At 42.9% G+C, this 24,736-nt stretch overlaps 1 protein-coding gene and 1 pseudogene across 1 annotated transcript; one reads left to right on the top strand and one right to left on the bottom strand.

Moving 5' to 3' along the window:
* Positions 1-7,854: 7,854 nt before the first annotated feature.
* LOC109378623 (histone H3.3-like) lies at positions 7,855-8,253 on the bottom strand. Its single transcript, XM_019634934.1, has one exon. It carries the CDS (start codon positions 8,251-8,253, stop codon positions 7,855-7,857), a length of 399 nt encoding a protein of 132 aa, XP_019490479.1.
* Positions 8,254-15,282: 7,029 nt separating this feature from the next.
* LOC109378622 (histone H3.3-like) lies at positions 15,283-15,693 on the top strand (annotated as a pseudogene).
* Positions 15,694-24,736: the final 9,043 nt, after the last annotated feature.

Below are 24,736 nucleotides of genomic sequence, written 5' to 3'. Positions count from 1 at the left end.
AGGCTCCTTGTTGTTTATTAACTACAGTGGGTGACAATCTTGGAAACCCCTGATCATCCGGAAGCTAATCTGTAAAAACCGTGATTTGGGCCCCTGGGTGCAGAAATGTGTCTAAACAGCACTACAGTCAGACTCTCAAAGCTCCTAATTCCTACTTTCTCAGACAGTACACCTGTGACTCTGGATATTTCTATTGTAAAACGATCTTCATTCCACAGCCCCGAGTTTGTCTGTTGAGTCCCCAGCATCCTCAATACAAAGAAGCATGTGGAAGCAGTTTGTTACTGTGGATTTCAACCAGGAGTATGTACAACCTCAAAGTTGCAAGTGTTCAGTGCAGTTAAAATGTTCTTTCGTCGCCTATTTTTATGAACAATTCACGTCTAAGCTGTGTATGTTTTTTGGGACACATTATTATTTTTAAACTGATTAGCAAAAGAAGGTGACTGGGTTTTAGGTAGCTCCGCAGAACACCCTGCTAGGCCCTAGATAATTTATTAAAGATCTATAAGACAGCATATTTCAATCTGAGAGTTCCACTGCTTTAGAATTCTTCACCTCTGCCTCGTTCCCTCCCCCCTGCTTCTCCAGCCCTTCTCTGTCTCTCTCACCCCTCAGGCCCTCTTCTCCCCTTAGTATCCACCACCCTCTCACTCCTAATTGGGGTACTAGCGCCACCCCCTCATCTGCCAGCGAAGGACTACTCTCCCCACAAGGAATCAGTGATCCTGAGAATGTGAGTCAGGGTGTGTCATTTCTTCACTAAAAACACTCCGGTGGCTGCATCTCACTCTGGGAAGCCTCCAGAATGTCAGGCACATGAGCACAGGGGCTTTGGGCTGTTAAGGTCAAAGTTGTATCCCAGGCATATGATGCCGTTCCTCATAGATAGTGGGCATTAAATTATTTTTTGAATGAATCAGTGAGGATTGTATTAAAATTGATATCCCATAACATCATATCCTGAAAAAATACAAAAAGGTTAGGAAATACATTACTACAACTTAGTGGGCATATCAATTTATAAATTTATTCCAGTGGAAAGAATGCTGTGTGCTTATTTGTTGCACAGCTGAGCCTGCGTATTAGTTTTCTATTGCTGCGTAACAAATTTCCAAAATTTAGTGGCTCAAAATAACCCCACTTATTTGCTCACAGTTCCTTAGTCAGAAATCCAGGCTCGGTGTGGATGGGTTCTCTGGTCAGGGTGTCACAAAGCTGTGTGCTCATCCTTTGCTCAGAATCTTCCTCTAAGCTTATGCAGAGATTGTTAGCAGAATTCAGTTTTTTCCAGCAAGGGAGCTGCTGCCCCAACCCCTGGTGTCCACCAGCAGTCTGCCATGTGGCCCCCCATTTAAAAAGCGCTCAGTACAGAAAATAACCTCACAGTGAGTCCCTCTCAATTGGAATCTTTGGGGAAAGGAGAAACCCTAGTCAGTGCTCACCTGATTAGGACAGTCCCATGGATAGTCCCCCAGGTCTGAAGGTCAGCTGATGTGAGACCTTAATTACCTCTGCAGAATCCCTTCACAGGACCTATATTAATATTTGATTGAATAACTGGGGGAAGGTGAATATCCAGGGTCGTTATTGGGGACCATCATATTGGGTTGTCAGAAAAGTCATGACGCATTTTTTCAATGAAAAACATAGAAAAATATGTCATGTGTTTCTGACAGCCCAATAGAGTCGGCTAGGATGGCTGCTAGGAGGTACAAACCTATTTGCAGTTGGTCACTGCTTGTGCTGTACCTGGAAGTGCATGGGGAGGCGTGAGGCAAACCGAGGATGGCTGCTACCAGTACTGGTCCTAGTGTAGTTCCACAAAAGTCCAGGACACCCCAGAGCCTGCTGCCACCCACTGGCTCCTGTACGATTTAGCCGCTGATAAAGCCTCATGTGGTCCATGAATTGGGTGAGGCAGCATTTCAGGAAGTTATCCAGATGAAGCGAGCAGAGCTTACCAGGCCAATTCAGAGTCAGACTTGGCTGTGGGCGTGGGGAGAGGGCTCATCACAGGAAAGATGGTGCCTGCCTGTTGGCTCTATGACAGGAGGACCCCAAACAGGGAAAACAGCCACTGTCCCCCAATTCCTCACCCCAAGCCACACAACTCAGCCTCTCCCCATATGTCTCCAATGCCGCCCAGTCACTGTCCTTGCACCGGAGCCCAGAGTGAGTACCTACAAGTGAAAGTATCTGTGCACGGGCCCTTTAAGAAGATCTCTGGGTTCCCACAGCCCTCAGTCCCACTCAGATGGTCAGAATCCCCACTGTTTTTTACAGCAAGATGTTGTGGGAGCTCTTCTTCCAGGCACAAGTTCCCCGGGATGGAGACTGCAGTGTGGGGTGGGTCCCTAACTCCTCTGGGGGGACCTCTGTGGCTGACATATACTTCCTGATTCTCAACTGCCACATGCAGGTGTCGGACCAGCCCATTTCATATCTCCGCCCCTTCTACTAGTCTTGACATGGCTTTTCTGTATCCTTAGTTATAAAACTTCTGTTCAGTTAGACTTCAGATGGTTCTCCAGGTTGATTGTTCTATAATTTAGTTAAATTTTAATGTGTTCATGGGAGGAGGCAGACATAGTGTTTATCTACTCTGCCATCCTAGATCCTTCTTGGTAATCCTGACTCTCTTTTTTAAAAATGTAATATTTTTAATTTTTAAATTGTGGTTAATATACATAACAAAATCTACCGTTGTAACCATTTTTAAGTGCAGAGTTTAGTAGTGTCTTACTTACATTTACATTGTTAGGCAATAGCTCTCCAGCACTCTTTTCGTCTGGCAAAACTGAACCTCTATACCCATTAAACCACAGCTCCCCATCTCCTTCTCTCCCCAGCCCCTGGCAACCATCATTCTACTTTCTATCTCTATGAATTGACTACTCTAGGTACCTTATATAAGTTGAACCAAATAGCATTTGTCTTTTTTGACTGGTTTCTCTCAGTTGGCATAATGTTCTCAGGGTTCATCCATGTTGTAGCATGGTTGAAAATTTCCTTCCTTTTTAAGGCTGTGTAATATCCCATTATATGTGTATACCACATTTATTCATTCATCTGTTAATGGATACTTGGGTTCCTTCTACCTTTTGGCTATGGACATTGTTGTACAAATAGTTTTTGGAAAACCTGCTTTCAATTCTTTGGGATATATACCCAGAAGTGGAGTTGCTGAATTATATGATAATTGTATTTTTAAGTTTTTGAGGAACTACCATACTATTTTTCACCACAGCAGTACTTTTTTTACATCCCCCAAAGTTCTAATTTCTCCATATCTCCCCATCACTTATTTTCTTTTTTTGATAGTGGCCTTCATAATGGGCGTGAGGTGATAACTCATTGTGGTTTTTATGTGCATTTTCCTAATGCTTAGGATGTTGAGCATCTTTTCATCTGTTCATTAGTCATTTGTTTATCTTCTTTAGAGAAATGTCTATTCGATCCTTAGCTAATTTTTTTTTTTAAGATTTTTATTGGGTAATTGCGGGGATGGGAACAGTACTGGGGAATTAGGGGAAGGGGAACAGACAAGTTGCTGTCGTTTTGTTCTTCAATCTAGTTGTGGAGGACGCTNTCAGTGGCTCAGTCTATCTCTGAAGGCTGAGTCCCTTGGTCTCGCACTTAAATATTACTTCTGTCTCTGTCTCTCTTTATTCAATCTGCGTCGCCCCTCTCGTGTCCCATTTGCCCTTGCCACGCTGGACGTGACAGCTCTCCTTATAGTGCTTCTCAACCTGAGATATACTCATTTGGTAAAAACAGGCTTTGTCCTCATTAGTCACTTGTCACCCTATGCAAAGGGACATATGAACCAACCTTACTATCAGTTGGTGCAAACGTAATTGTGGTTTTTGTGTTGTTGAAATATGCCTTTGATATTAGAATACACTTTTCAATAAATGTGGTTATGTTATACATCATTTTAATGCGCATTTCTTGCTTTATGGTTCTTTTTGCTAATGGCTTATTACTTGCTGTTTATTTTATATGTGTTTTAGACTTGGAAATGATGTTACACAACAAGCAAATTCGAGCGATTTTATTATTCGCATTCAAAATGTGTAGTAAAGCTGCGGAGACAACTCACAACATCAACAACGCATTTGGCCCACGAACTGCTAATGATCGTACAGTGCAGTGGTGGTTCAAGAAGTTTTGCAAAGGAGACAAGAGCCTTGAAGATGAGGAGCGTAGTGGCTGGCCATCGGAAGTTGACAACGACCAATTGAGAGCAATCATCGAAGCTGATCCTCTTACAACTACACGAGAAGTTGCCGAAGAACTCAACATTGACCATTCTATGGTTGTTTGGCATTTGAAGCAAATTGGGAAGGTGAATAAGCTCAATAAGTGGGCGCCTCATGAGCTGACTGCAAATCAAAATAAATGTCGTTTTGAAACGTCGTCTTCTCTCATTCTATGCAACAACAAACCATTTCTTGATTGGATTGTGACGTGAGACAAAAAGTGGATTGTATACGACAACTGGCGATGACCAGGTCAGTGGTTGGACCTAGAAGAAGCTCCAAAGCCCTTCCCAAAGCCAAACTTGCACCCAAAAAAAGGTCATGGTTACTGTTTGGTGATCTGCTGCTGGTCTGATCCACTATGGCTTTCTGATTCCCAGTGAAACCGTTACATCTGAGAAGTATGATCAGCAAATCAATAAGGCAACAAAAACTGCAACGCCTGCAGTCAACATATTGGTCAACATAAAGGGCCCAATTCTTCTCCACGACAACACCTGACCACATGTCGCACAAGCAACGCTTCAAAAGTTGAATGAATTGGGCTACAAAGTTTTGCCTCATCCACCATATTCACCTGACCTCTCATCAACTGACTACCACTTCTTCAAGCATCTCGACAAGTTATTGCAGGGAAAATGCTTCCACAACCAGCAGGATGCAGAAAATGCTTTCCAAGAGCTTGTCGAATCCCGAAGCATGGATTTTTATGCTACAGAAAGAAACAAACTAATTTCTCATTGGCAAAAATGTGTTGATTGTAATGGTTCCTATTTTGATTAAAAAGATGTGTTTGAGCCTAGTTATAATGACTTAAAATTCACAGTCTGAAACCTCAATTGCTTTTGCACCAACTTGGTAAAAGGAGACAGTCTGCGTTATTATCAAAGACTTATCAACCAACTTAAAGAAATTGATAAGTTAGTAACTGATCCAGCTCAGTCAGTTCCCGGGAGACAAAGACTTCAAAGACCATGACTCACAACCTGGAGATTTTGTCCATTGGAGAAGATATCAATTAAAGACTCTCCAACCCTGTCAGAAAGGACCTATCAGTGGACATCAGAGACTCCTCAGGGATGAGAAGCTGCCGACATCAGGGTAAGACAGCTAGCCCAAGACATTGAAAAGGCCTTTATATCTACATAATTGATACTGAACTTAAAATTACCATTTGTTTTATTGTCTTCACCTCTCTGATAATATTAGTCATAATGATAGTTATACTTTTTCTTTAGGCTTTTCTCAAACTCTGCACTTATATAGCCCAACTGTAAATAATTGCTGAAGGTATATAAGATAACTTATATTATCAATAATACTATTTTTATGGTTTCTCTTTTGAAATTTAGAAAGAATATTATTGTTGAAGGAAGAAGAGGGATGTGTGGTGTGTGTGTGTTTGAGATAAGTTAAAAGAAAGTAGTTTGTCCTAATAAGTTAATTATTTCGGAATGAGGAAAAGGAGACAAACTGAGAAGGACATGTGAAGTTGTAGAAGGTTAGTGGAAAAGAAATATTGAGAAAGGAATTTTATGTATAAATGATAGAACCCAATTATGCTTACCCCCTAACTCAACAAAGATTACTAACTGCATTAACTCAGATAGAAGCTGAGGCAGCTATAAAACAAAAATGGCCTTCTATAATGGCTGTTGAGGCATAGGAAATTGACATATGAATCTCTTATTGTCCTACTGACCTCTAGAAATTTTTTAGATGGTAATTGTAACTTACATCATTGTGTTCTCAAAGCCTTGGCCCCTAATAAACCTTAAAGTTACAGTTCTGCTAGTACAACTAGCAGAAATCAGATTAATAATGAATGACACTTGAGTGCTTCCAATGGGAAGTAGATAGGCCATATTAAAACAATAATAGTAATAATAATAATAACAATAATAAAAACAGTAAATGGGAACCCATCTCATAGTCAGATTGTGAAGAGGTATATGGTATGCCCTTAAACTGTAAGTAAATGTTATACGAGATGCAAAATACAAAAAAGTAACACAGACAACAAAACTTGGATCATGATACCTTATAAGTTAGAAATGATCCAGTGTGTTTTTTACTTAGTGAAGGCACATAAGAGTGCATTCTCTGTATTGATTTACGACCACAGTGGGGAAGTATGGACAAAAAAGGGGCCACACACTAAACCTGACAAGCTCATGGCAGGCCCTACAAACTCAAAGACTAAAATTAACCACATAGGATGGTCTGAACATAAAAATTCCTAACTAAAAGGGGTCATGGCAGGTAGTTATATCCTTGGCCTGTAGCTTCCTCAACAAAGGTGGATCTTTACCTTAAGTGAGACTGTCTATTGTCTTGTTACATCCAAAATAACATGCCCTTGGAATGTCTGAGTAATCCCTTTTTCCAGACCCCTCAGGGCACAACCCACCACACCAGAGCAGCAGACTATAAAATCCCTCATTGTTATCTTGTTCTCTGATACTACCTTTACCCGGGTTGCCAAAAAATATGTATAAACATTCTAAGAGATGTTATCTATGCAGCAGTAGTTTGCCATAATCAGAAATGTCTGGATGCTGATGGTAACCACTTTGAGCACCTCTTGTAATTGCAGAAGTCAAACGTAACTATATATTGAGTATTACAATACAATTTTAATAGAGTTTTTTCCTTTCTTAAAATGTGTATACATTTCTTGGCCTCCTCTGTATGTGCTGTAAATGTTAACTATCCTGTGCCCAATGTAAAAAAAGTGTGTGTCTCTCTGTTTTACTTTTTATCCAATCCCAGAGATTTCCCTGCTTTGCTTTCTCCTACCCCACCTTAGTCTACCACCAATGGATTTCATATAACCCTCTTCACGTCTTCTTTTATTCTAATGTACAAAATAAACTCAAAACTGCTGTTCTGTTCTCCAGAGCATTTTCTTAATCTGTTGAGATTTTGCTTCCTGGCAATTGTCGTCAGTTTGGCTCAAATAAACTCATTAAAGTTCTCCACAGGTTTGGATGCTTCTTACATCAGCAATTCTAGCTTATTGCCCTGAGTAAGAATCTTACTATTTTAATATGTTCCTAAAATTTTTATCTTTAGGATGAGGTGGGTAGCTTCAAAAGGGGGGATGGGTGGGTGATGATTCTTATAATTTGGAACAAGAAATGTTAGACCTGATCAGGGCTGGAGATCCATCTATTTGTTGAGGCAGCAGCAGGTGGGCAGAGAAGAAGGGCAGGTGAGGAGGGAGGTGAAACAGTGCATATTCCTCTCTGTGCTCAGCAAAGTTTCAGCTTTGACTTGGTGGTATGGGCTGAATGTTTGTGTCCCCCTCAAATTCATATGATGAAATCCTAACNCGTCCAGAAGCCGGCGACTGATCTGCCTCGCCCGGGAAGAGCACAATGATGGTGCCAACTTGGGCCAGTGAAGCAACGTTCTCCACAACTAGACTGAAGAACAAAAAGACAGCAACTTGTCTGTTCCCCTCCCCCCAATTCCCCAGCACTGTTCCCCTCCCCCAATTCCCCAATAAAAATCTTAAAAAAATAAAAAATAAATAAAAAATAACAGAAAGAAGAGAATTTTTTTAAAAAGAATGAACTGTTTCCCATCATAGTGGATTCTTAAGCACGTTCTCTGTGTATGCAGCATGTAGCTGGATGTCTTTTGGCATCATTAGTACATGTTTGGCATGAATAGCATACAGGTTGGTGTCTTCATTTGCCTTCTGCAAAGCACCAATAGCTACACTCTGGGAGCGCAGATCTGTTTTGAAGTCCTCAGCAATTTCTCTCCCCAGATGCTGGAAGGGAAGTTTGTGAATCAGAAGTTCAGTAGACCTCTGATAACGTCTAATTTCACGGAGTGCCACTGTACCAGGCCTGTAATAATGAGGTTTCTTCATCTCTCCAGTAGAGGGCACACTCTTGGTGGCGGTTTTTATGGCCAGTTGCTTCCTGCATGCTTTCCCATGGGTCCATTCGCAGGCAGTCTGCTTTGTATGAGCCATGGTATAGAGATCTCCTTATCTACTTCTTCGGCTGGAGCTCAGTGAGGTAGAGGTGATGCTGGCATTAGAGAATGACAGCCTCTTCCTCTGATAAGGACACCAATCCTAGTGGATTAGAATCCCACCCTTATGACCTCATTTAAGTTTTATGACCTCTCTAAAGGCCCTATCTCCAAATACAGTCCCATTGGGGTTTAAAGCATCAGCATATGAATTTTGGGGACACAGTTTTGTCCATAACACCGTATATGCAAGAGTTGATTTCTGGGCTCTCTATTCTATTCTACTGGTCTATATCTATGCCAGGCACACACACTGTTTGATGACTATAATTTTGTTACACATTTTGAAACCAAGAAGTCTGAGACTTTCAACTTTGTTCATCTTTTTTGAAATTGTTTTGGCTATTCGGGTTCCGCTGAGAATCTATATGAATTTTAAAATAGATTTTTCTGATTTTTTTTAAAGATTTTTATTAGGGAATTGGGGGGGGGGGGGGGAACAGTGCTGGGGAATTGGGGAAGGGGAACAGACAAGTTGCTGTCCTTTTGTTCTTCAGTCTAGTTGTGGAGGACGTTGCTTCACTGGCCCAAGTTGGCACCATCATTGCACTCTTCCTGGGTGAGGCAGATTAGTCACCGGCTTCTGGATGTCTGCTCACTGCAGCTGCTGGCCGCTCACACTGGCTGCTGGCTACATACAGTAGCCCATGGCAACCCACTGCAGCAGGGGCTGCTGCCTACGCCGTCGCCGGCGACTCACGGCAGTCCAGCTCCAGGTTGAGCTGTTGTTCAGCATCTTAGCTGTGGAGGGCAGTGTCACTGGCCCTCATATGTGGGATCCAAACCGGGGCCCTCTGGCATCCCAAGCCAGTTCTTAACCATCGCGCCACTCGGCCGGCCCTGATTTTTAAAAAACAGAACAAAAAATGCTGTTGGGATTCTGACAGGGATTACACTGAATTTATAGGTTACTTTAGGTACTATTGTTATCTTCACAATCTGTCTTCCAATCCATGTACACAAGACGTTTTTCCATTTGTGTGTCTTTTTAAAATACTTTCAGCAATGTTTTGTAGTTTTCAGTGTACAAGTTTTTCACCTCCTTGGTTAAATTTATTCCTAAGTATTTTATTTTTAAAAAACTTTTTTTTTTTTTTAGATTTTTTAATTTGGGAATTGAGGAAGGGGAACAGGGGAAGGGGAAGGGTGTTAGGGAATTTGGGAAAGGGAACAGCCAAGTTATTTTCCTTCAATCTTAGTTGTGGAGGGTGCAGCTAGCTCAGCTCCCAATACCAGTCGCCATCCAGCCACGCATGAGCAGCTCAGAGCAGCTCAGCTCAAGGTGCTGTGTTCAATCTTAGTTGCAGGGGGGGCGTAGCCCACCACCACATGCAGCAGCTGAACCAGCAACCTTGTTGTTAGGAGCACGTGCTCTCAGCAGCTGAGCCATCCTGCCACCTGTTGGCAGCTCAGTGGCAGCTCAGCTCAGGCGCACCTCACTGGCCTATGTGGGGTCGAACCAACGACACTGTTGCTCAGAGCTCCTGCACTTAACCAACTGAGCCACTTGGCTGCCCTACAAAAAATTTTTTATAAGAGCTTATTTGAGCCAAACTGATGACATATGCCAAAGAGCAAGATCTCAAATGTTCCCAAGAATAACAGTTTGCAGCTTCTTTTATGCATTTGAAATTAAGGAGGGAACATAAGGAAGATTACATGGAGGTGGGAGAAAGCAAGGCGGGGATTGGATTACAGGATATTAACAAAATTATATGCTCTCTTTAGGGTGGTTACAGATTACAAAGACACTTTAAACTACATGCACAGAAACCATTGACAGGGCTTGCTTAAGGCAAAGATAAACCTTTTACTAAAGAAGTTATAGGCCTGGGGTGTGACTACCCACCATGAACTGCCCAGTTAGGGATTTATATCAGGCCGTCCTGTGAGGTTACTTTCCCTAAACCCCTTTTTTGTTCACAGTTCCACCTTTTGGTCATAAATCAATCCGAAAAATACATTGGTGACCAACCTGTTGTTCGGACAGTGTGATCTCACAATGTTATTTCTAGAATTTTTCCTATGTTCATTTCTAGGAAGTCTCAGTATTGACATCATGTTGTTGACCATTGTGGATAGAATAATACTGTAACCATGGGATCTGGGTTCTGGTCAAATTTTTTCCCCAAAAGGGGAAAGGCTGATAAATGGAAAGCTGTCAGGCCTTATGGCCCTCATTGTGAAAGGTCTTATCACCTTCATTGTGAAAAAACACTCTGGATCATGTCTATCCTATGAAGTATCATGACTCGACTTTTGCATTCTGCCTCAATTTTCTGTATTTGGCATCTAGTATTACATTTACATAAACCATGAAAAGAGTATTAACAGTTATCTTATAAATGTTTGGTAATCATAAACACCTGGACTATATAGAAAAACCCAAAGAATAAGTATAACTATTATTATGACAAATATCATTAGCAGATAAGTAAAGACAATCAAACAAAATGTTGAGTTCCCTATCAATTCATAGAAATATAGGCCTTGTCAATGTCTTGGGATAGTTGTCTACCTCCGATGTTGGCAGCTTCTCATTCTTGAGGAGTCTTTGATATCCATAGACAGGGATAGATGTCCACTTGCAGTTAGGCACCTGAGAAGGTCCCTTCCAATGAGGTTGGAGCATTTCTTGTATTTGATGTTCTTTCCAATAAGCAAAATCTCCAGGTGGCAGTCAGACATCTTTAAAATCTCTGTCTCCTGGGAGCTCACTGTAAAAGGAAGCAGTTACCAACTTGGCATTTTCTTGAAGTGAATCTATCAAACCTTGGCAATAGTGTAAGATGCCTCATTTCAATAATGTCAGCTCATCAGTCCCTTCATCTATTGGGTTGTCGGAAAAGTCATAACGTATTTTTTCTGTTTTCTATGCAAATATGTGTCATAATTTTACTGACAACCCAATACGTCCAGCTAAATGCACTATGATACATGAAGAAATGCAAAAACTAAAAAAAATGGAGAGCCAGGAAGCAGGGAAGAGCCAAGCAGCCATCTTAGGTTTCCCATAGCCCCAACTACTTGTTTAATTTACAACCAGTGTTTCTTACGTTGACATTTACCTGGCATAATCAGCAGGTTTCTGAAGTAGCCCACCCAGGACCACCCTGCGGACCCGAACCTGGTGTTACGTACAAGCAAGGGCCCATTGTGGTACACCAGCTCCCCACTTCACATCAGGTGAACTTGGGTAAGTTTCTCTTGGAATTCATGGGATCCTTGCTGTAAATATCAGCCCATGACTTTATTTGAGCTGTTCTTAGAAAATCCTCAAGATGGTTAAGTGTTGAGATAACCCAGGAAAAGGGGAAAAAAATGGATGACAGCTTTAATTTCAGCTTTTTAACTGGGTGCTTACTGAGAGTCTGAAATAAATCTTTGCTGGTTAAATAAGAAACTGAACTTTCTTTAGCTTTGAAAGAACAAGAACACTTGCTTCTTCAACTCAAATGGTCAATGAATCCGGAGTGGTGGAAATGGGTGCCAGCTGTCATCCACTATGGTAGCACAGCCGATCCCAGAGAAGCTGGCGGGAGCCCTGGGAAGAAAGGCAGGCACCCTGGAATGGCTTCTCCTTGAGAGAGGGGCCCAAGAAAGGGGTCTGTGATTTGGAAAGCATTGTGGTTCCCGTGGCATCCGGTAAGCTCTCGCTGGTCCTTGCTCAGGTATTCTTAGGTGACTAAGAATCTATATGGGGTTGCCTGAGGAGAAATTTCCTCTAGAGCATAAAGCAGTCCTATAGGGATATCCACCACATTTGGCTCACTTGGATATGTGCACTTAAGCTTTTCCCTAGAAATTTGTTCAGATTCTACAGCTACCAAATTAATATGGAAAATCGTGTTTCCTGGGCTAACAAGACCCACCACAGTCAGCCTGTCATTTATAACTAAGATAGCAGAGATGAGGATCCTTTGATACTTCTAAATTTTTGCATGCACAATTAGAAAAATTAGGCAGGATGAATGGAAAACATATTTAATTGGTACTTAAAGCTTTAAAAAGAGGATTTAGATAAATGGATCAACCTATGATGTCATTTAGGTGTCAACCCAATTCTTTGAGGTATTAAAATGATTGTCCTTATTTTAAAAGGAAGAAGGTTATTTGGAGCTTGATTTTTCAAGGACAGATATAAATTATAAATGCCTCCAAAACAAAATTTGGATCCAACTGTTCTCTGTGTCTATTGGCGTGGTCTATAATGCATATTGTAAATGTGAGATAATTTTCTACCTCTGGATGGTGTTATTAAAATTAATTTAAAGGCAAGTGCTTGTAAGAATTGGTTATTCTAAAATTCTCAGAAATATATAAACTTACTCAGATGCTTTTCAAGTTCACGTGATCTAAGATTAATCCTTAGTAAATGAAAGCTCGCTTAAGTTTGTTGGTTTAAGTAAAAACAAACATGTCTTAATTTTGCCTTGGTTTTAAAAAAATAAGTCCATATTAATAGTTGACTTTATGTCTATGAAAAAAGTTTTGGAGGTTATAAAATGTCCAAGCTAAAGAATGCTAACTTATTACTTCTCAGTTCTCATTAGACATTGAAATTTTAAGGGTTAAAATGTCAAACACATGCTGGGAAACGTTTAGGGTATATTGTATGGGTAAACAACAAACAATGGTTGTGAATTAAACAAGTAGTTGGGGCTATGAGAAACCTAAGTTGGCTGCTTGGCTCTCCCCTGTTCCCTGGCCCCTGTTTTTTAGTTTTTGCATCCCTTCATGTATCATAGTGCATTTAAGCTGGACTTAGATATGAAGTCAGAACTGATGAACTGACATGATTGAAAGGAGACATCTTACATTATTGCCAAGGTTTGATAGATTCACTTCAAGAAAATGCCAAGTTGGTAACTGCTTCCTTTCACAGGGAGCTCCCAGGAGCCAGAGACTTTAAAGATCTCTGACTGCCTCCTGGAGATTTTGCTTATTGGAAAGAACATCAAATACAAGACACTCTCCAGCCTCATTGGAAGTGACTTTCTCAGGTGCTTAACCACGAGTAGACATTTACTCCAGTGTACAGACATCAAAGACTCCTCAAGGACAAGAAACTGGGTGGTTGGTTAGCTCAGGTGGTTAGAAAAGAGGCTCATAACATCAAGTTTGCTGGTTCTATCTCCACATGGGCCAAGGAGCTGAGCCCTCCACAACTAGATTGAAGACTACTTGACTTGGGGCTGATGGGTCCTGGAAAAACACACTGTTCCCCAATAAAATTTCTCTTAAAAAAAAAAACAACAGATGAGAAACTGCCAACATCAAAGATAGACAACTATCCCAAGACATCAACAAGGCCTACATTCCTATGGATTGATAGTGAACTCAGCATTTTGTTTGATTGTCTTTACCTGTCTGCTAATGATATTAGTCATAATAATAGTTATAGTTATTTTTTGGGTTTTTCTATATAGTCCGACTGTTTATGATTACCAAACATTTATAAAATAACTGTTACTTTCCATGGCTTATGTACATGTAATACTAGATCCAAATACAGAAAATTGAGGCAGAAGGCAAAAGTCAGATCATGATCGTTCACAGGATAGACACGATCCAGAGTGATTATTTTCACAATAAGGGCCATTAAACCTAACAGCTTTCCATTTATTGGCCCTTCCATTTTTGGGGAAAAAATTTGGCCAAAACCCAGATCCCATGGTTACAGTATTACCCCATCCACAATGGTCAACAAGGTGATGTCGATACTGAGATTCCTAGGAATGGACTTAGGAAGAATTCTAGGAATAGCACTGTGAGACCACACTATTCGACCAACAGGTTGGTCATCAATGTACCCTTCGGATTGATTGACGACCAAAAGGTGGAACAGTGAACAAAAAAGGGGTTCTATGGAAAGTAACCTCACAAGATGACCCGATCATAAATTCCTAACTGGGCAGGTCATGGTGGGTAGTCATACCCCAGGCCTATAACTTCTTTAGTAAAAGGTTTATCTTTACCTTAAGCAAGCATTGTTCATTGCTTCTGTGCATGTATGTTTTAAAGCACATTTGAAATAATCTGTAACCACCCTCAAGAGAGCATATAATTTTGTTAACTACTCTGTAATCCAACCCCTGACTTGCTTTCTCCCACCTCCATGTAATCTTCTTTATGTTCCCTCCTTAATTTCAAATGAATAAAAGAAGCTGCAAACTGTTATTCTCAGGAGCATTTGAGATTTGCTCTTTGGCATATATCATTAGTTTGGTTCAAATAAGCTCTTATTAAAAAATTTTTTTAAGGAATAAAATACTTAGGAATAAACTTAACCAAGGATGTTGAAGACTTGTACACTGAAAACTAGAAAACATTGCTGAAAGTATTTTAAAAAGACACACATAAATGGAAAGACGTCCTGTGTACATGGATCGGGAGACAGATTGTGAAGATAACAATACTACTTAAAGTGACCTTTAAATTCAATGTAATCCCCATCAAACTCCCAACAGCATTTTTTGTTGTTTTATTTTGTTTTGTAAGAATTAGACAAATCCATTCTAAAATTCATATAGGTTCTCAAGGGACCCTGAATAGCCAAAACAATCTCAAAAAAGATGAACAACGTTAAAGGTCTCAGAATTCTTGGTTTCAAAATGTATAACAAAATTATAGGAATCAAACTGTGTGAGTGTCTGGCATAAAGGCAGAGATATAGATCAGTGGAATAGAATAGCAAGCCCAGAAATCAACTCTTGCATATACGGTGTTATGGACAAAATTGTGTCCCCAAAATTCATATGTTGGTGCTTTAAACCCCAACGGAACTGTATTTGCAGATAGGGAATTTAGGGAGGTCATAAAACTTAAATGAGGTCATAAGGGTGGGGTTCTAACTCAGTAGGATTGGTGTCCTTATAAGAGGAAGAGGCTGTCATTCTCTAATGCCAGTGCCACCTCTAGTTCATGGAGCTCCAGCCGAAGAAGTAGATAAGGAGATCTCTATACCATGGCTCATACAAAGCAGACTGCCAGTGAATGGACCCATGGGAAAGCATGCAGGAAGCAACTGGCCATAAAAACTGCCACCAAGAGTGTGCCCTCTACTGGAGAGATGAAGAAACCTCATTATTACAGGCCTGGCACCAGTGGCACTCAGTGAAGTTAGACGTTATCAGAGGTCTACTGAACTTCTGATTCACAAACTTCCCTTCCAGCGACTGGGGCAAGAAATTACTTAGGACTTCAAAACAGGTCTGCACTCCCAGAGTGCAGCTATTGATGCTTTGCAGGAGACAAGTGAGGCCTATCTGATTGTCCTTTTTGAAGACACCAACCTGGGTGCTATCCATGCCCAACGTGTCCTAATGATGCTAAAAGACATCCAGCTACATGCTGCATACGTGGAGAACGTGCTTAAGAATCCACTGTGATGGGGAACATTTCATTTAAAAAAATTTTCTTTTCTTCCTGTTATTGGTAGTTCTGAACGTTAGATATTTTTTTCCCGTGGGGTTAAAAGGTACCTAATTGTATGATTGCAAGTGGAAAAACAGGGTACAGAAATCAGGTATTGGCAGTTTTTCCATTTTCATTTGTGTGTGAATTTTTCATGTAAATGCGGGGACACAAAACATGATTGCAAGTCATAATGTTTCAGTGAACAAGTTTCAGCAGTTCAACTTTATAACAATTATAAATCAACCTGTTCATTTTTTCTGGACAATGCCAGCATTTGGATATTTTGAGAACATGTAAATTTCTTGTTGATGGCAACTGAACGGTGTTTATATCATTTTAATCATACAGTAGATTCCATCCATTCACTATACCTTTCTGAGTTATCCTAATGCAAGTACATGTTTTTAATGTTGTCTGTCATCTGTGCTGTTCTTAAGTTTGCTATTAAAATACATTGAACTATTTTTTTTAAGATTTTTTATTGGGAAATTGGGGGATGGGAACAGCACTGGGGAATTGGGGGAAGGGGAACAGACAAGTTGCTGTTGTTTTATTCTTCAGTCTAGTTGTGGAGGACGTTGCTTCACTGGCCCAAGTTGGCACCATCACTGCGCTCTTTCCAGGTGAGGCAGATCAGTCGCNTGCTTCACTGGCCCAAGTTGGCACCATCATTGCGCTCTTCCCGGGCGAGGCAGATCAGTCGCCGGCTTCTGGACAGCCGCGCACTGCGGCTGCTGGCTGCTCACGCTGGCTGCTGGCTACACATGGTAGCCCATGGCAACCCACTGCAGCCTACACTGTCGCGGGCGACTCACGGCAACCCAGCCCCAGGTTGAGCTGTTTGTTGTTCAGCATCTTAGCTGTGGAGGGCAGTGTCACAGGCCCTCATATGTGGGATCCAAACCAGGGCCCTCTGGCATCCCAAGCCAGCTCTTAACCAATGCTCCACTCGGCTGGCCCCCAGAACACTTCTGAATTCACACGTTTTGTAATTAACATGGAGAAGTGATGTGTCAATTCTGCAATACAAGTAAATTCTTGTTGATATTTTATCTCTTTGAGTGCCTTACATGTGGTTAGGTCTTGGGAGAAAACAGATGGCAGAATGAAAGAGATCACTGAAGAGACTTAGTGACCAGCTATTTACAGAGGTGCAGGCAAGTGACAGCAATCCATGACAGAGCTCCCTGGGACTAGAAACAACAGGAAGCTGTCACTATATCTAGACTGAAGGGACTACAGAAGGGAGTTGTTTCCAGAACGCAGCAAAGATGAGACCTTTGAGAGGGGCCACCAAACACATGCTACTGCTGTAGGTAGAGAAATGCAGGCACTGCTGTAGCAGCGCTGGAGGAAAGAGTGTGTGGGGGGGGTCAGTGCCTTGAATTCTCCCTCCTCCCACAGTGATCCCTGCAGTGCCTCCTATTGGCAAACTCAGTTGGAAGTTAGGGGGCAAGGAACCCAGGTGGTGTGTTCCATGAGATTAACCAAAAATACGAGTTCAGACAATTAAGTTTGTGATCTCATCCTAGAAAAAGTGCTACATGACTCATTGCTGAATATCACTATGGTCACCTTCGAAGTACTCCCCTTGGGAATCTATGCACCGATGCCACTGCCTAGTCTGTCCTTCAAAGCAATTTTGGAATTCTTTTTCTGGAATGGCCATCAGAGCTGTCATCCTATTACCCTTGATGTCCTGGATGTCATCAAAATGTCTTTATTTCAATATTATTTTTACCTTTGGGTAAAGACAGAAGTCACTGGGGGCCAGACCAGGTGAGTAGGGAGGATGTTCCAATACAGTTATTTGTTTACTGGTTAAAAACTCCCTCACAGACAGTGCCAAGTGAGCTGGTGCATTGTCATGATGCAAGGGTCATGAATTGTTGGCGAAAAGTTCAGGTCATCTAACTTTTTCATGCAGCCTTTTCAGCACTTCCAAATAGTAAACTTGGTTAACTGTTTGTCCAGTTGGTACAAATNGGCAGCCCAGCTCCAGGTTGAGCTGTTGTTCAGCATCTTAGCTGTGGAGGGCAGTGTCACTGGCCCTCATATGTGGAATCCGAAACGGGGCCCTCTGGTGTCCCAAGCCAGTTCTTAACCATCGCGCCAGTCGGCCGGCCCTGAACTATTTTTTAAAAGAACAGGAGGAGGCAGCTGAGAACTCTTTCTCTCTCCACCTATGTGCAGAGAAAAGGCCATGTGAGGACATAGAGAAGGTGACCATCTGTAAGCCAGGAAGAAAGCTCTCACCAGAAAATGAACTTGCTGGCACCTTGATCCTGGATTTCTAGCCTTCAGAACTGTGAGAAAATCAGTGTCTGCTATTTAAATCACCGATTCTGTGCAATTTTGTTATGGTAGCTTGAGTAGACTAATACATACGGTGAAACAATTTTCAACAAGGGTGACAAGATCATTCAGTGGGGAAGAGAGCAGACTGTTTCTCTTTTATGGTCTCGCTTTTTAAACACACGTTAGTCTGCACTGATGCAGTGGTCAGTCTAGGACTAATTATTCCCCACTACCAGGGCAAGGTCTTTTTGGGTACTCTCCATGAACCTTGAGATTTTCCAGTCTGGCTGGTAAGAAAAAGCACTATTTCTGTCCCTGTTTAAGCACCAGAGAAAGGATTATTACTTCTAATCCTTTTGAGCAATTCTTTCCCCAACTTTGGGTAGTTTACTCACATATAAATGACAATCAATATTCAGTTTAATGCTCACAGGGGACCCTCTGCAGATCACCAGAGTTCTCTGTGCATATCTCTTCTCTCTGGTACTCTGCCCTGTGAACTCTAGAAACCTTGGTCACCCCAAACTCTCAACTCCCTCTCTTGAACTCAGGACTTTCTGGACTCCTTCTCTCTGTATTGCAGCCTGAAAATTTTTATAAAGTATTTATCTGGAATAATCACACGGCTCACTTCCTTTGTTTACGGTATCTTAGAGATCAATGTCCTTCACTGACTGAGTTCCAGTATGTTTCATATATTTTGTGCATTTTTGTTTTGTTCAGGTAGAAGAGTAAATCTGGTTCCTATGACTCGATCTTGGATAAAATCAGAAGTGTATATTGAGTTTTTATTAGTAGTAAAACAAAGAACACAGCCCAAATTGGCAATAGAAAAAGGGAAAATATAAACTAATGAATTTATCGTATGTTCATTTATGTCTTAAGATGTAAATGATTGACAGCAGGAACAATTTATGAACTATAACTATCTTCTATACTAGCCATGTTATATAACTTCATGAAATTACCTAAAATATGTTTCACAAACACTGGTAAACCAGGGTTTATGAATGACATCCTAAAAGAGATAAACACAGATTGGTCTAGCTTTGATAGATTTTTATTTTCTTGAATCATAGATGTGAGAAGCCTTCAGGCGACTGAAAACTCAAGAGAAGGAAGAAAGTATAGCACATGGAAATATGAATAAGAATGCTTGAGTTTAGCCCAACTAGGGCAGTGAGGGTCTTTGTACCTGACAAGGTGTTATAAATATTCTAGAGTAGACACCTTTACTGCAGTACACCCAGGTAAATAGAAGGTACAAGAAATTGATTCATAATTTTCTTAATCCTCATTGATTCTCTTCTTAATGGGAGATTTGTATTCTAATTTCAGATTTTCCCTTCTCAAAGAAGGGAGAATTATAAATTTCTATTTCTGAAAGCTAAGATGAAAAAGGAAACTATAAATGCTATAGGAGTTACTAAAAGCGGGGTTGTGAGAAGTCTGCATAAGAAGTCAGGGTTGCAGTAGTCACAAATGACTTCAGTAAGGAGATGGGGCTTGATATGTGTTGAATGACGAGGATGATTTCAATATGTGACAGAGATAAGGCAATATTTTACAAAGCATTCATGATATATTGAAACATTATAGCCACCAGGGTTCACAAATCCTTCATGCTTAGGCTTTACTTCTTTTTTTCTTCTTTTCTTTTTCAGCTTTACTGAGGTATAATTGGCAAAATTGTAAGAGGTTTTGATTTTTTTTGGATTAAAAAAATGAGATGCTAACAGGTAAATGATAAAACTTCTCTTCCATTTTCTCTCCTTTCCTCCTCCCTCCAAATTTGTGTTTTAAGTTGCATTCAAATGGACATACATTGCAATTTTTGAAAAACCAAGTGTATAGGGCAGGCCGAGTGCCACGTTGGTTAAGAGCTGGCTTGGGACGCCAGAGGGCCCCGGTTCAGATCCCACATATGAGGGCCAGTGACACTGCCCTCTACAGCTAAGACTGAAGAACAAAAGGACAGCAACTTGTCTGTNGAAGAGTGCAATGATGGTGCCAACTTGGGCCAGTGAAGCAACGTCCTCCACAACTAGACTGAAGAACAAAAGGACAACAACTTGTCTGTTCCCTTCCCCAATTCCCCAGCACTGTTCCCATCCCCCAATTCCCCAATAAAAATCTTAAAAAAAAAAAAAGAATAAATGTTGGAAAGATGAGACATTAGACGTATTTTGTATGGCCTCCTGGGGTGTGTCTCAGTGGAAAGGAGAGGAAACGGTTACAGATACCCAAGATGCACAGCTTCCTGTGAGAAATCTCCCAAACTGAAAGGTGGTGAGGTCTCCACCAGTCAGGATGGACAAGCATTTGCTGGACAACCACTTAAAAGGGACCTACGTTCACTTCCTGGGATGTGTATGAAAGCGTATGTCTAGACCAGGTGGCATGGTGGTAAAGGAGAGTGGTTCCCTCAGGCTCTGCCAGCACACAAGCGCTCATAGCCTGTGGGTATTCACCTGCTGGGAAAGCGACTGTTTTCTCCTCTTGACTTCTCCCAAATAATCATGGCCCTGAATTAACCTGCTTATCCTATTGGATAATTTTAAACATGTGTTTTATGTCCTTGAGCAACTCTTGTGTTTGTCCTCACTTATATGCTTTGAACTTCACAAGGGTCACACATACACTCATTGGTTAGGTTTTCATTTGAGAAACCTCTTCACAACCCAACACGTTCTATCTGACACTAAGAATTATACTGAATAGGTAATAAACACGTGTTTCTCTTCAATCATCCACGACTTTTTTTTTGTTTAGATTTTTTTTTTAATATTGGGATTTCGGGGGAGGGGAACAGCATTGGGGAATCGGGGAAGGGGAACAGACAGGTAGACAAATTGCTGTTTTTGTTCTTCAGTCTAGTTGTAGAGGACGTCACTTCACTGGCCCATGTTGGTATGATCATTGTGCTCGTCCTGGGTGAGGCAATCAGTCGATGGTCATTGGTTGGCTACTCACACCGGCTGCCGGCTGCTCATGCTGGCTGCCAGCCACTCACGTAGCTCATGGCACCCACTGCAGCACCATTACAGCCTACGCTGTCGCCTCCGACTCACAGCAGCCCAGCTCCAGGTCAAGCTGTTGTTCATCATCTTAGCTGTAGAGGGCGAGCGTCACTGGCCCTCAATGTGGGATCTGAACCGCAGCCCTGCTGCTCAGAGCTGGTGCTCCCGAGCGAGATCTTAACCAGCTGAGCCATTCGGCCGGCCCCACATTTTTTTAAAATAAAACTTACCTAATACCTCTCCATATATCTTAGCTCACTTCCCTCACAAATTTGTGGACTTCAGGACATCATCAGTTGGGTTATTTGTTTATAAGAAACAAAAGCAGCCTTACTATTTGGGAAAAAGGAGATGTGCTGGGGATAATGGAAAAGCTTACAGAATCATGGGTGCAGCTGAAGAAGTAAGGCTCAGGGCAGGTGGGGACAAGGGCAGCACTGGGATACGGGCAGTCTGCTTCAGGAGCAACCCTGAGATTAACATAAAATACCCCCACGACATTCACACTCTTCGGCCCAGCTCAATGCTCACACTCCCGCGAGAGCACATCCAGTTGTCCAGCTTGGGCCTGCTGTCCACTCCTCCTCTAGAAGCAGCAGTCAGCATTGATCCGCAGGCCTGCCAGGATGCACCCAGGTGGTATGTTACATTCCCTTAAAGTATATTGGGGTGGAGTTCCCAGGAATGGACAATTGCACATGACCACAACGTGACCAGGGAGGTGACGTTCAGCTGGGGATGGAGCTTCTGAGCTCCAGGCCAGGACAGCAGTAGAGGGAGAGGGTCTTGGGCTGGGGATCAGGAGGGACAGGCCTCGCTGCCTCTGCATCTCCAGCTCTATCGCCTGCTTCTCCTCCCGCTCCCCTCCCACGTGTCTCAGAGCCAGAGCTCCTCTGCTTCCCTTGCTTTGACTGAGGGTTAAGCCAAAACGTCGTGACAAGAATCATATAATAAGTCATAGATGAATATTGTGATTTCTAGGGTAACCAAAAAATAATAAAAGATCGTTTAACTTAACTAGAAAGCTAATTAAGAAGACTGCAATAATGAAACGTTTTTGGTTAATCCAAAAGAAAAGAGAAGAAAGAAAAACAATCGAGCATAGAACAAATGAGATTTAAAAAGAGTAAACAGTCCTGTGATAGACTTAAACCCATGTGTCAGGAACTACACAGAGCACAAATGGACTCAAACACTACAATTAAGAGACAAACCTGTCAGATGGGTGAAAATAACTAACGATATGGTGCTTACACAGGAAACCCTTCAGGAGCAGGTCACAGAAAGGATGACAGTTAAAGGATGGAGAAAGAAATACCGTATGGACATTCCTGCCCTAAGGGAATCACAACTCTACTGGGTCAACACCAGGTGTCATATGTGGCAAATATGCTAATTACTGGAAGTGAATTTGACACATTCCAGGATACACCAAAAGAATGGGTGAGGAAGGATTAGTGAATGCTGAGATAAGGGGGAAACTGATTTGGTTTAAAGATGGATATAAGTTTTAAGGATAAAAAATTAAGGAGAGAGAAGAAGCCTTATTTGGACCAAACAAAAGATGAGCTCACAAGACCAGGTGTGAAAATGCCTGACCTCGTCCTGCCTGAGACCCAGACTAGCCCCAGGCAGCAGAGCTCCTGGCCTGGCTGTACCTCCATGGTTCTCAGCCCTAGGGGACATTGTGAGGTGTGGGGTCATTTGGATTGTCATACTTGGTGAGGAGGGCGGTGAGTTGGGATCTTCTGGCATCCTGTGGGGAGAGGCCAGAGATGGTGCTAAATACCCACAGTACACAGGGAAGCTCCCACAGCACAGACATCTGGTCCCCTGTGTTAATGGCGCCCCTGTTGAGAACCCTGTCCTAGACGCAAGTGCTGCAGTGTCCCCATCATTTCACAGAGAGGAAACTGAGGCAGCAAGATGGAAAGTGCTCATAAGACCAGGGCAGAAAGTTAAACCCAGACCTCCAGGCCACAGATTCCCCCCCAGTTCAGTCAGAGACTGGGGAGCTGACCAAGGAGACTGAAAGGTCAGCTGCAGGGCCATTACGGTCTGTCTGGTGCTGGCTCTGGGCTTGTAGCATCATGAGTTCTGGGAAAGAAGGTAACAGAAAAAATAACCAACAGATGGGAGTTAACTGGGCGGGGAAACCTTGTGTTTTCTCAGGGATAGTCCCTACTCAGGCTCTCCTGGTTTCAGGACTTGCCTCAAGCTCAGGAAAGTAATGTCCCCCTGAATTCTCCCCTCACCCCACTTTCCCAGGCCTTGCTGGTCTCCTCCCATGACTCCAGCACCATCACCACCTGTACCTGCTTCCACCACCCACCATGCAGGGGACCTCAGGACTAAAGGACCAGGCCTGGGAGTGGACACCCAGTGCCCTCCCCTCCTCTCAAGCCCTGACCCATCCCCCGAACCCTTGGGAGCCCCCTGAGAGGTCATGGCGCCTTGGTCCTCCAGGCCTTGGAGGGGCCACACACGCCGCTCCTTCTCTGCTTAGATCTCAGGCCTCCTCACCTGTACAAGCACCTTCACATAGGCCCAGTGTGCATTGCACTGGCCACGTCAGCCACAGACACTGACTTCCCCTGCAACTCTATCTGCTCCCCTCCCCGAGCCCTGAGCCAGCAGCTCCTAACCAGAAAGTTCATCAGGAAGCTGAGGTGATCAGCAGGCCCAGCCTAGATAACGGGGCTCTGACCCCACCTGACCCTGGATCACGCCCAGCTCTCAGAGACCCAGGCTCTCAGGCTGCACTTGGCCTCCCCTGCTTCTTCCTCATTCATTTGCCCCTGGAATTGCAGCTCCACCCCAAGAGCTGCTGCTGGACTGAGGCTACCCAGGCCTTCCTGCCCCTTTCCTGGGGGGGACTCACCAGGCACTGCCCTCAATGCCCATGGACTGCTCAATGTGGACAGAGTAGGGGGTTCTTGAGACCCCTCAGCCTGAGGTGGTATGTGCCCCTCTCTGTACCCTGGATATGTCACTGCCAACATCCCCCACCTCCCACATGTAACCCCCCTAGACAGGGAGCTCCCCATTTAAATCCCTGTTTCACTTTACGTGCATTGCAAGATCAGGATTGCAGGAAATCGAATTAGGGTTACCCAGCTGAAATCAGAAACATTTGTTGTGGACATGAAAACGTAAAGTAAGATATTTGAGAAATTAGCATATGACTGTCACACTCCTTCCCAGTGCAGACAGGACAACCATTTCTGCCCAAGGGACTATCACCCTATTCCCCTGGGGGCCACCCAGGTGAGAGCAGGAGCAGCTACAGACCTGCCCAGCCCCTGCTTTGGGCACAACGTGGAGGAGCCTCTTGCTCTGGGCAGGGTGAGAAACCGTCCCTGTCTGCCCAGGACTGAGGGCTGACTGATGAGGAAATTAGGTGCCAGGGTGAGAAATCGCCAACTCCCAAGATGGTCACACAGAAGTGGAGGCAACACCTGAAGAACCCTAGTCCCTGTTCAGCCCTTTCTCTGTGTCGGGCGCTGCGTTTGTTCTTTGCCTAAACACAGAGCTTCCTGTCCCTCTTTTCCTCTCACCTCCAGCAGCCTGATTGTGGGGAATCATTTTGACCAACCCGTCCTCCAATTCTACAGGGCAGTGCCCACCAGGAGGAAGGGCACTGGCTCAGGCAGGGCAGGGGGAGGCCACAGAGCACAGACCAAG

Source organism: Hipposideros armiger, unplaced genomic scaffold, assembly GCF_001890085.2.
Source record: "Hipposideros armiger isolate ML-2016 unplaced genomic scaffold, ASM189008v1 scaffold_2294, whole genome shotgun sequence".
NCBI classification, from domain to species: Eukaryota; Metazoa; Chordata; class Mammalia; order Chiroptera; family Hipposideridae; genus Hipposideros; species Hipposideros armiger.
The sequence above is the reverse complement of the archived record's forward strand: the minus strand, read 5'-3'. Positions and strand labels throughout refer to the sequence as shown.

Coding starts and splice junctions, on each gene's coding strand:
- LOC109378623 (XM_019634934.1), bottom strand. CDS start 8,253: ATGGCTCATACAAAGCAGACTGCCTGCGAATGGACCCATGGGAAAGCA.